Here is a 12900-nt window from a genome sequence, read left to right on the forward strand (position 1 = left end):
AATCCAACTGCAACAATTTCCTACTGTTATTATTATCAAGAGATTTGTCAATATACTTGGACTAATCGCATCACACATCACAGTTCCAAAATCTTATTCCATGTTGGCCATTTGTGTCTAATATGGCTTACAGGACACTCCCATTCATGTTTATTTGCCATGAGGACATTTTTGTAAGGTTGTGTTATTACCGCCTATATAACGCTTTGGCTCATGGCTCAGTGTACCTAGCTACTGTATATGACTTGACGTTCATTTTAGCTGCAGTCCAGAAGCACAGAAGAAAATCTCTCCCTTCAATGGAAGGCCAACACGAGGATATGGCACCTCCCCCAAAATGGGCTTGCCAGCACCCCAAGACTTGGATGATGAATTTAGAGATCATTAAATGGTCCTAAATGAGACCCTGGCGTGAGAGCAAGCCCTGACCATCTGGCTCCATTGTGAGTGGCTGCGTCGTTTCTGACTTGGCCAGCATCATGGTCACCTGTCATAGAATAGATACAAAGAAGGCCTAGTAAATACAGCTACTGAGAGGTTCCTGCATAGTACTACCCACACAGAGAACCTTTTAATAAATTACTACAAGCATTTATCTTTGTGTACTTAATTACACAGTTTATCTAGTGTGTGTTCTTGGCAGCTCTAGTGTCATTACTGTTTTGTAATGGAAAAAAAGTATGCCAATTACCCCATGTCTTTGTCAGATTGTTTTTGGGAAAAAATAAACTGAATACAATTCTGTAAAACAAAATCTTTGATTAAATTGCAGTATGTCTGTGTAAGCTATACTAACATGGTGCATGTCTGTTTTTTTTCAGGTAACAAGCTCAACAAAGATCTGAAGCACTACCTGAGTCTGAGGTTTCAAAAGGCTTCCCCCGACCACGAGCTGCAGAAGATCATCCGGGCCAATCTGTATCGCCATGCTGTGCCTTGTGAGTAACATAATACACAGTCCTGCTCTCCATTATGACCGCTCCTTCACTCTTTGTATAAGTGAAACAAATGGCAATATACCAAAATTATGTCATCGGGATCTTTTAAGTTGGAAGACCCATGACCCACTTCAAACAACGTTTTTCTTACACTGGGTAAAATATTTGGCTCTAAAATCTCTTGCAAATGATTTGATTTCATGATACCTGTGATACAGTCAAAGCCTTCAGTACCAGATGCGGATGAGCAGCCCTATAGCATTAGGGATCCTACACAATGCTTGCCAAAAAATTCCATTTTTGTTGCATCTCTCCATAAAATGTTATCGTTTGCTCTTTTGTATCAACTCCAAGTTCTCTATAGAAAAATTTCATTTCATCTGATTGAGGTAACATGATGTATTCTGAAAACCGGAAACCGGAAATATGCCAATTGATTTTTGTCCCCAAAGCGGTCTTTAGCATCATTTCCATTATCTTTACCCCATTGACCCTCTTTCTTAGGCTGCTATCTTGTTTGTCTCATCTATTATTCCTGCTCATGTGGTTTTGTTTCCCCAAGAATCAATTTTAGCTTGTTTTCCTTTCATGGATGATATAACTTTTTGAACCATCTCTGCTACCTCCAGCACCAAATGTCAAACTGTTTTGCCATAATTTCCGATCACACTCAAAGTGTTTGTGTTACAAAACCATTTTTTTAATTTGAGATGACCACCAGGCTCCAGGCTCAAAGTGTCTTAAGTGTGTCAATGCTGAAGCACAATCAGTAAGATGGTGTGACTGTCTAGGGGTCATTGTGTATGTAGTTCATGGCCATGATTTTATCATCCAAGTACAGTATTGCTCCTTTTGTTTTCAAGTTTTTGGTTCAAGTTTGGATGTGCATGTGTGTGTGTTTGAATATTTACAGTATGTTAATGTATATTTTATCAAAGTAATTTCTGCCTGGAGTTCACATTTTGCCCTACACATTCACTTTCTCTCTCTCTCTCTCTCTCTCTCTCTCTCTCTCTTTCTCTCGCTCTGCCATGTGACCGTTAAATCCTCCTCTTTTGCTGTGCTGTGGATTATGTTTTTCTGATTTATTGAAAATAGATTCCTGCATGATTATGTGGTGAACATGCTGGGCTACCACAATGCTTGAGGATGATGAAGAGGCCTCTGTGGCACACTTTGACACTCAAATTGAACTCAAAAAGCACATACTCATTTTCATAATTTGTTAGTTGTGTTGGTGTCTATACTATTCTTCATTGTAATGGTGTCATTTACTACTGGAAATTAACAATGCATCCCCACATTTGAAATAAATAATGGCAGATTAGATTGTTTTCTCGTTGCACACAAAGAAATAAACGGTTGATTTGAAAACTAGACTAAAATACAATCTGTCTCAACTAGGATTCTGTCAGAAATGTTCACAGACTGGTCTTACAAATGCTATTACAAAACAAAACAAAAAGAAAACAAAAAAATCACCAATCTCGATCAAAAAACTAAATAAATATATGCTTACGAAGAGTGGCTATTCTAGGAGTCAATACTTCAAAATGACCTGGTCCTTGCACTACTTCTGAGTACATACTGATTTTATATATAATACTAATAATAGAGTAGGGCTCAGGAACCTCTAACTCGTGAGCCACATGTGGCGCTTTTAAACAGTCCATCAGGCTCTCGGCTAAATCTTTCTTGACAATTCTTAACACTATAAATAATGAATACTGTAATTCCACTGACATTTTAAACATTACAGAAGCCACAGTGTTAAAAATAGCTTTTAAAATATAAAACATCCTCATGCATTTTAAACCATCCATCCATTTACTACTGCAATGCGGGTGGCTGGAGCCAATATCAACTGTCCTTCTGGGTACAAGGTCAGACTATTTTTATAGGATAATGCGGTAGCCTACCCGGGTTGTTGTGAGTTCCCTCCTTTTAATCAAATAAGTAGCTTTTGATGAAGAAGAGATGAAGGTGATGAGTGCTGTAGATTTCGGCACAAATGGACACAGGAATTTGCCTTTGTGGAGAGAGCAGCTTCTGCCATGATAACATTTCAATGGTCAAAGATAAAGCTGCCACATTTGCATCGCGATATCCAGCGTGGGACAGCACGAAGACGCACGACAAGTGCTACTGAGTGCGAGTTAGTCAGCAGCAACTCCAAGTGTCAACCCGAGAAGGTTACGGGAATTCAACTAAATTTGCGGGTTCTTTAGCAATAGGCAAAAAAGGAAAACCATTCGCAGACGGTGTTGCCATTGGAACTTTTGACAACTTTTTGGATAGAATCAAAAAAATAGAAGAAATGCCTCTGTCAGGAAGAACTGTTCATGATTGTACCGTTGTGATGGAAAATCAAAGGAAACACAAATAAAGGACAGAAATGCAGCGCCATACTCCGTTTTGGATGAGTTGACAGATGTAATCCATTTATCGCAGTTCGGCATGATTGCAAGGTGACACACTGTGTGAGGAAAGTCTTGCTGTTTTTCTAATGAAAGAGAACAAGACGGGATGATTTATTCAAGCCTTTCATTGAGTTTGTTAAAAAAATTACGGATGGACGAGCTTATGTGTGTACTGACACCGTTTGGTTCTATGTATGTATGGAAGCAGTCGTTCTGACATCTAAAATAAATCAAAACCAAGTTCTGATTATATTTAATGGACGGAAGCCTCAACACCTGGATGAAATATAAGACGACAAAGCCATCTGCAAAACCAACCAGCACCAGAAGTCGCATTAGACATTTTGCATTGATTTTTGATTAGCTTCAGTGTAACATTGTCTCTGAAAAGAATGAATTAAGAGACTTATTATATTCTAAAATGGTTGTTGTTTAAAAAAAATAAAAGCTGACGTTTGGTTGTATTCAGTGTTAATAATATTATATGGCTTTCATGGCTCTTATCCAAAAATGTTCCCGACCCCTGTCAAAGTCATCCCACAGTTTAGATCCTCTCATGAAGACACATACATTTGTTCTTGTCTTGGAATTTTTAAATACAGCTGGTCCCAATATTATAACAATAGCCTCTAGTTTCAAACAGCTTCTGAGTACTGTGTTGCAAAGTAAATTGTTGTGTTTTGTTGTGTACGAGCTGGTTGTTTTGAATTCGCTATGTCGCAAAGGATGAGTTTATGTTAATTGATATATACTTGATTGGTTGGTTCTATGTCGCCATCTTGAGTAATAATTGTGATTACCTTTTTTTTGTAGCGTCAGGGCCGGCAGAAAGTTGGTTTTATAAGCTTTGCCCCATAATTCCTTACAACAACTCATATATGGCAGGAAAAAAATTAACAACAGAAAGGAAAGGAAAGTGTGTATAGCTTAGCTTTTGAGAGACGAACAAAGGATTTTGATGAAGGAACTGGCTTATGCATGTAATCCGTGTTGTTTTGGTAATTGTATGAATTGTTTTGAGAAATGCACTTACACTTTTTTATCCTGGGATAGGTTCCAAATTCAGGCTTCAAGGCAGACTCTGTTTCAATTCAATGTTCCAGACAGGGTTAGTTACGCAGTAAGTGTTTCAAATCAAATTGGAGTCGCACATGATTGTGGAACTCACATTTTTTGTTGACATTAATTTCAATATTTTCCCCCAAATTGGAGCAATTTGTAGGAATGCTTGCATGTTTGAATTTGGAGGTTGCACTGTATTGTTTGTGCTGCTTATAATGTCCCCCCCCCTCCTCCTCCATTCCTGTCCTTTATTTTTTCCTGGGAGATCATGTAGGTTTTCTCTCTGACTGACTGACTCTCCCACACATGCAAATATTTCCAGGGCACGATGAGGTAGAATGACATATTCAGTCAAATAAAGGCCGCACTTCTCAAGCCCTCGCCTTCCTTTATCTCCACTCCCTTGTCTGTTCCCCCTCCCGTGAGCACACGTGCTGCCCCTCCTCCCCTGACTGACTGCCCCCCCCCCATGTTTGACTTGAACAGGTACCTTTCCCTCCCTTTCTTTTTCTACCTTATTTTGTGGCATGCATATTCATATGCAAGGGCACACGGAGTGCCCCCCTCACACAGACACCTCCCTCCTCCCTCCTATCCCTGCTACTACAGCTGATGGCCGTGTCTTGTGCTGCAAATGTCACAATTGATAGAGAAGTTAGTGTCTCGCGAGATTTATTTCTTGCTCACATCTACAGCTGCTGCTCGAGGATGAGGGTTATCGCCACGTTATTCCACCGTTTGCGTCTCTACGGAGCCAGCCAATACTCCGCCCTCCCCCATCTGATCTCTCTCTACTTCCCAGTGCTTGACACACACACACTCACTCTCTCTCTCTCTCTCTCTCTCTCTCTCTCTCTCTCTCTCCCTCTCTCTCTTGCTCTCTTTCTTTCTGTTGCTCTCTCGCTCTCTCTCTCTCATCAGTCCTCTCTTCGACTTTTAAGCCCCCCTGCTGAGTGGCAGCGTCCCTGTGGCTTGGTGGTGGCTGCTGCCTTCTTCTTCCACACTAGCTGTTACCACTGTCTCTGTCCATCCTCTATCTCTTTCTCCCTCTCGCTCCATCTGTATCTCCCTCCCCTTCTCGCTGTCCTTCAATCCCTCGCTTCCTCGTTTTCCACTCCACTGCCGATATCAAGGAAACGAACGCCGGAGTCTGTTTTTTTTTTTCTGTTTACCATCCCTCCAAAGAAACGGATTACATCTTGACTACCATCCTGTCTGTACGCAGGCAAGTGGCAGTACCTCATTCTCGCCTTTCCTACACTCACCATCTGCCTTCTGTGTGCCGAAGTCTGAGATGTATGCATGGCGGAGACTGTGTGTGTTTGTGGTGGATGCTGTGCATATAGGCTAAGAGAATTAGGGAAGGTGGGGGCAGGGGTGGGATTCACATGAGGGAGAAAGGGGGGCAGGCACACTCGGGGCAGGCAGGTCCAACCCAGGGGAACAGATGGCCAGTAGCCCTGATGCATTTACCTCCTTGGTTTTCAAATTCACCCTGCAGGCTTTGTACAAGACCCACAATTACACAGAATGTCTTTTCAGGGAGCAAGACATGGCTCCTCCACTCAAAGAACAGGGGATATATGTGTGAAGAACGGCCGTGGGGTAAGAGAGCGGAGGCAGGGGAAGCTGTCGAGTTTTTGAGAGAGGGGTAGGAATTCGAGACGAAAGAGAAGTGGAGCTAGCTGAGAGGGAATTGAGTGGATGGGGAGGGGGGTTAGCAGATTCAAATGCATGGAGGTCACGTCCAGATGCTGCCCAAACAAAAGGGCTTCTCTGAGGGAACGGCAGGGGGAAGCATGGCACTCGCCTTTGTGTGTGTCGCTGCATTGCAGGGTGCTGTTGGGGAGCCTCATGCTAATGATGGCCATTCATTCTTGCCACGGATGAGTGGCCCCAGCTTCTGCTTTTCACACACTCAGGCTTTCCTCACCGTGCCAGAAGTACACATGACACGTAAAATAAAAGGATGGAAAAATGATCACTGTGTTCTCTGAGCTGCTCTTTACATTCACTGATACATTCATTTGGCACCATTAAAATGTAGTGAGAGCTAATCCAAGAGGACTAGCTAAACTCCTTTGAGACGTATTCCTTTAGCACGATGTTTATTATTGTGCTTGTACTCAGCAGTGTAGAACTGCACCACATCATCAAACAGTCCCTTTGAATATTTAGCCAGATCATTTATTCTCAGGGCATTGAATCGATCGCAACTGGACTGTTCTGTCTGTCTTAGAAGACATTTCACCTCTTATCCAAGCAGGCTTCATCAAGCCAAGAGGATCATAGAAATGTAACACTAAGACTAGAGATATAATCCGCTATATTTCAAATGTAACTATAATTTGAGAGGCGTCTCTGCTGATGTACTGCATTTGCCAATCATAGTAATATAAATTAAAACAATATCTGATATGCATTCAATAGTTAGCATTGTTATTCTTGTAAAAGTGTAATTGTGTTTAATTTCACATGATTGTGGAGGCGTAATGATGGGACAATCACTATGTTAAATGAATGTACAATGAAAACCAAAGTAATCATTCTTCTTCTTCAAATTGAGCTCGCTAATACATATTGATAAAGGGGTTAGGGTTTCTTGTGCAAGGAAGGAAACTGAACATTTTGATGGATTGACAGAGTTATATGTACGCTGTAAAAGGATTTGTTGTTGTGAGTATTTCTCAACACTATCTTAGTATTTACAAAAAGTGTGAGCTGCCCTGTTGTTAACTTGTGTTGGAACGATGTCACGATGCTGGCTATTTTTTTCTGTCAATGGATTACACAGTGAACAAAGATTGTGTTTTTTTAATGCCCTTTTTGTCTTTGTAAAAAGAATCTGTGTGTAAGAGTCTCGTGGTTTTTCCCCTTCACTATACAGGGTAGTTGGCCTTCATGTTTGTGCTAGTTTGGGGATTTGGGCCTGACACTGTGAGGCTTTCTTTTCATGATCTTGTGATATACTATGAATGAATAACCTATTGTTTTCATGAAATGTCTCGATTTTGTTGTTGTTGTTGTTATTACAGTAATGATAAAAGATTTGGAGCTTTGTTTATTGTTGTCATAGTTTCTGTGTAGAGTGAGATCCTATTTTTTGTGTTGTGTGGCGTTATAACTTCTAGTTCTAGTGCCTTGTCACATTTCTGAAAGCAGAAAACAAATTTCTTCATGTGCACTTTTACTGATCTTCAACCAGCCTTTGCAAAACAACAATTATTCGGCTTGTAAATAAATGCATATGCAAGTATAACATAACATTTGAGGCAAGCTACTGATAATGCCCAAAGCTGCCAGCGACACTTATTGACATCAAACAAGATGATGGGCTGAAATGGAACAGTTCCTAATGAATGGTCTCTAATTAAATCAGAAGGTCCTAAAGAGTGGCACTGTACCTCTTGTCTCCATTTGAAGAGCACTTGACTTAGCCGAGACAGGAAACATTAATACAACAGAAAGTATGACTTTCCCCCCCAAAAATATAACAACCGGCCACAACATTATGACCAATTGCACATTGTAATGTCATCCATTACATGTGCTGCATCCTAAATTTGTCCTCAGAGAGATAACTGAGCAGAGTATGCATTTTGCACAATGATTAATATTGTGATGATTGTGGCTGTATTGTGATAGCTTGTCTGTTGCTATTTCGAAATCACATGTAGCCGAATAAGCCAATATCTTTGCACAAGCATACATCAGCCCAAACCCCAAATGAGTGATTTTTGTACTGATCAAGCAATACATGCATGATATGACTGTTATGGCATTCACAGAACACGTGAAACAACTCGCATGCACAGACTCCCAAATGTAACAAACTTTACGAGCATCAATATGGAAGCAGAAAATGATACTTAAAGCCCAAGTGTCATCCCTATAAACATTCTAAAATATATATTGTAATGAAAAATACATATAACAAATTTCACTTCAATGTCTACACGAAAAAATAAATGTGAGCGGAGAGCGCGTCATCCATGCGCAAAGTTGCAGAAGTGTCATTCTACGATATCCAAGTGGTCGCCATATTGGCTGCGTCCTCCGTCCGTGACGTCACCCGGACATTCCCCAACGAAGACACGCAGTGCACCCTAACTATGGGAGACAAACGCGCCCCTTCTGACGCGGAAGCTCTTTTCGAAAAGGAGAACACCACACAACTAAGTGAAGTTACAATATTACACTATTGTTTCGAGCCATATTCAGATGATATGCGATCACGGCCAAACCGCATCCCCGTCCGATCCACTTCCGTGGCGGAGATGAGCCATCGCGGCTCATCGCAGTCGGCCGGTGAGGCTTATGACAGAGCAGAGCCGTCCTGCTTTAGGGGGGTTTTCAGAGACGCAGCAGTACGCGATGAACAACACAGTCGAGCCGGGGAGCTTTACTGTGCGCACACGGCTGAGTGAAGCATTCTCGACTGGGTTCTTCAGAGCCGTCCCCGTCCGGAAAGCCCGACGCGCAGCCTTCGCAGAAGCCGTGACCGTCGAACGCGGTGCCTCAGCCGGTGTGGCTGATTTTCGGCGCCATGGTGGCATATAATAGAGCCGAGCCGTGCTGCTTTTACGGGGATGTTCAAAGCGGCCGCAGTAGTTGATGAACACTGTCAAGCCAGGGCGGATTACTGCGTGCACGCGGCTGAGTGAGGCATTCTCAGCTGGGTTTTTCAGATTCGCCGCCGTCTCTCGGAACAGCCCCACGACGTCCGACGCGCATAACGACATTTTTCCTACGCGGATCTTTTGTTACGTTATGAGAGACCGATTACGTGGTTCGTCACAAACTATTTTTTTTTAGTAGCTGTATACACACCTATCTGTCATTTGGAAACCACAAAGCTCTCATCCTCTGCACCCGTGCAATCCATTTTTCACAATGAAGCGGGTCTCTTGCAAACTTATGAAGGCTAAATCCATTCTCCCGAGTGTTCAAGCAATGTCCAGTAATGCAATGAGCCGGCATTTTGGCTAACACGAAGGAACAACGAGATACCTTCCCGGAGGTAAAACTAATGGAAACAAACGACTCCACTTGGGGGCGCCGTTGTCCTTTACATCACTTCCTGCTTGTTCTCGAAAACAAATCCCTCGAGAGGATTTTCATGGCGGGAGTAACAAAAAGTCAAAATCATGTTTTGTGGTGAAAAAACGCATGGGCCCATATTGGCTGACGTTTTTTCATTAATAACATACTAAAAATCATCCATTTCATGATAGTAGGCCTTTAAATAAACATATCATTGAGGTTGCCTGGGTCGACTCTTCCTTCACTGATTTAAATCAGGGTAACCTTATCTAAAGGTATTTTTGCATTGGCATTACTTCAGTGGCCCCCAAAGGCAAGTAATTTCCTAATTTTGAGTACATCATATTGAATTGTCTTTCCCATTCATTTCAGGTTCATATTTTTTTTTTAATCCGTGCATTTATGATGCTGTGCAATTGGAACATGCCTGATAGCCGTGTTGTACTTAAATGAGTTCAATGAACAAAAGTTCATGAACTAGTTCAGGTTTTGTGCTCAAGTACGGCACTTATTAGTTATTGAAAGAAAAATAACTATGGACTAGTTCTTCTTTGGAACAGCAAACTGGACTTTGAACTAGGTCATATGAACATGAACTTTTTCAATGCTGTCTGGTTCACGTCGGATTTTTGTATTGATTGATTCCGATTTGAGTATATTCAATTTGTTTTCCTTTGTTTTGTCCTTATGCTGCTCTTAGGTCTATACAAATTGAGTAACTTACAAGGAAAATGTTTTGTGTCCTTTGAATCATGCAGTGTCAGCAGCCTTCGAAACTGCAGTAACTGTTGCTTGGGTTAGGCACAGTGTGAAGATATAACAAAATGTTTTTCAGAAGATCGTCATTTCACCATTTTAGTGGATATTTGGGCCGGAGTGTCTTAAATACAAGTATTAGGCCTTTGAAACCAGACAGTCATATTTCTTGTCTCACAGTGCACAAAAATATATAAATGGCTACGAATTATAGGAGAGATGCTAGTCTAAGATAGTAGTATGCTTTTAGATTACTATTCATTTGCCTTTGAGCAAGCCACTTCCTAATGGATTGCACAGCCATCAGACTGGGATTCTTTATCATCAGATACTCAGAATCAAGTGACTCAAAGTCAGACCCAGGTCTGAGTCTTGTGACTGTGGGTAATTCCAATATTGTAATTCCCTATGAAAGGCATTACAAAAAAACAGCATCCATTTCTTTTAATATTTAATGAGTTTTCTTTGCATTAGATCGTCTGAGGTGGGACCGTGCAAATCAGAAATCTGCCATCCTCTTCCCTCAGGACCACACTTGGGTTATGTGGTCATGTCGCCTGGGCATCAGCCCACCTCCATGCATTTGGACAAGTGCAGTGGTACTAGATTTCTTTTGGTCTACCACAAAGTTTTTAATCTGCCTCAATCCTCATCAAGCTTGTGTTCGAGGCTTGTCGAAGCACAATACCCAAATCCCACATAGAAGTGACTCCAAGCAGGAAAAGACCGGCTGTCACGGTGATTCAGACCTTTGTCATTTCTCTTGGTACCATTCTGCTAAATGGCCAATTTCAATCTGCAATATGTCGCTCTACCCTCACCTCCCATACAGAATATCCTCAACCTAATCCTTGTCCTGCTGCCCTCCACACTCTTCTTGAGCCCGCCTCTCACCCCAGGAGAGGTTTTCTCACACGAATCAGGCTGTTTGTCAGAACAGCTCATGTGTTAGGTAATGTCAAGCGTCTATATTTATGACTAACCAGGAGAAGGGGCAGGGAAGACGAGTGAGGCAGAGGAGAGGAGCAACAAGGGACGGAAGAGGGAGGCTGTGGGCGGGAGCATGCAGGGGAGGGGGAATGAGGCTGCAGCCATTGGTCACAGACAGGAAGTGGAGTGTGAATGGCTCACATTGGCTTAGCCTCTAAGCTGGACGGGACCTCTTAATTTGCTCTGCTTGTGGAGCTTTGAAGAAAAACGGCAGCTGCCTGCTAGGCGGCGGGTTGAATGAGCTTGGAGCTGTAGCACTTGCTCCCAGTCAACCGCATGGCCGATGGAGGGTTTGGATGGTCCATGGAGAGCACAAATCAGCTTGGATGTATCCTCTTGATTATATCTGTGGAATATCATGCAGAGGCAAAATCAGCACAAGCGCCAGTGTTGAGGTAATTCTGTGACATTTACTTTGCTTGTGGGTGATTTCTGGCTTCAGGGAGGGTGCTTGGAAAAGCTGGAGGTGGGCACTAGTGCAATAGACTCACAGAAAGTAAGTCAGGTGCATTTTTTATTTTTTTGACAGAGCTGTTTCCATGCAGGTGCTAGATGATTGAGATCTATCTATCTATCTATCTATCTATCTATCTATCTATCTATCTATCTATCTATCTATCTATCTATCTATCTATCTATCTATCTATCTATCTATCTATCTATCTATCTAATCTGTACTGTATATGCACTATATATGTGTGTATATATACTGCGCATATGGACAGAAGCACACCTGTCACCCTAGTGACGAAAAGCGGCTCATTATATATATATATATATATATATATATATATATATAACCTCGCCTCCTGCCCGTTGACCGCTGGGATAGGTTCCAGCACATTCCCGCAACCCTCGTGAGGATAAGCGGAAATAAAATGGATGGATGGATATACAGTGTATATATATATAATATACATATAATGAGATGGATCTGTATGACTAACATGATGTTTTGTTGTATGTTTAAACTAAAACACTGATGTTGTTGACTCACTCAGTTATTGCTTGGAAAAATCTTTACTAACCACTGCCTTATGCTTCATCCCTTCTTCGTTATTGCTCCTTTCATCACTCCTCCCTGGATGCTCCTTTTAAATCACTCTCTTTTTGTTATTGCCCCACCAATGAAATTGAACTTTTCATTCATTTCAGTGAAAGGACACAAAAACTGAGGATCTTTTGTACAATTTCATGAGATTTCCAGTTAATGACGCTTCAGACTACTTGTGCTTGCCCACTATTCAACTTCGGGCCCCCTCACTCATTCCTCTCCACGATACTGAAAGGCGAGTGAGTCTGGGAGGGATTGGGGGACACAGCGGGAGTATAGCAGCCAGGACTCAGCTGTAAGGAGTGTTGTGGCGTGAGCTGAAAGAATGGCCTGTTGTGTTGGGTAGCAGCAGTATTGTGTCTGGCGTTTCTCTCTCTCTTCATCCTCCTGTTCATCTATAATGGGCGACTCCATCATTCTTTTATTCAAATAATCCCTTGGTCTTGTAAAAGCAATGGAGCTGTTCCATTTGAACATTTTTTTTCTCAGTGATTGCATTCATTTTTGCCATATCAAAAGTGAGAATTTAGAAGAAGGGCATAATTCAAAAACCAAATTGAAACGCAAACCATGAAGCACTACTTTGCTGTACCTCAGTGATGCTGTACCTAAATTGATAAATACCAAGTGTTCATTG

At 41.8% G+C, this 12900-nt stretch overlaps 1 protein-coding gene across 12 annotated transcripts in view; it reads left to right on the plus strand.

The window, feature by feature from the left end:
• Positions 1–12900, plus strand: part of LOC133506988 (membrane-associated guanylate kinase, WW and PDZ domain-containing protein 1-like) — a 99496-nt gene that overhangs the window by 23784 nt on the left and 62812 nt on the right. For 11 of the 12 annotated variants that reach the window (XM_061831472.1, XM_061831489.1, XM_061831479.1 and 8 more), the window contains exon 2: positions 822–938. In XM_061831472.1, coding sequence (XP_061687456.1) covers positions 822–938 — 117 coding nt within the window. Of the gene's footprint in view, positions 1–821; positions 939–11305; positions 11605–12900 lie in introns of those variants that run through there. The other variant, XM_061831525.1, reaches the window with a different exon arrangement.

Source organism: Syngnathoides biaculeatus, chromosome 2 (genome assembly GCF_019802595.1).
Source record: "Syngnathoides biaculeatus isolate LvHL_M chromosome 2, ASM1980259v1, whole genome shotgun sequence".
Classification (NCBI taxonomy): Eukaryota; Metazoa; Chordata; class Actinopteri; order Syngnathiformes; family Syngnathidae; genus Syngnathoides; species Syngnathoides biaculeatus.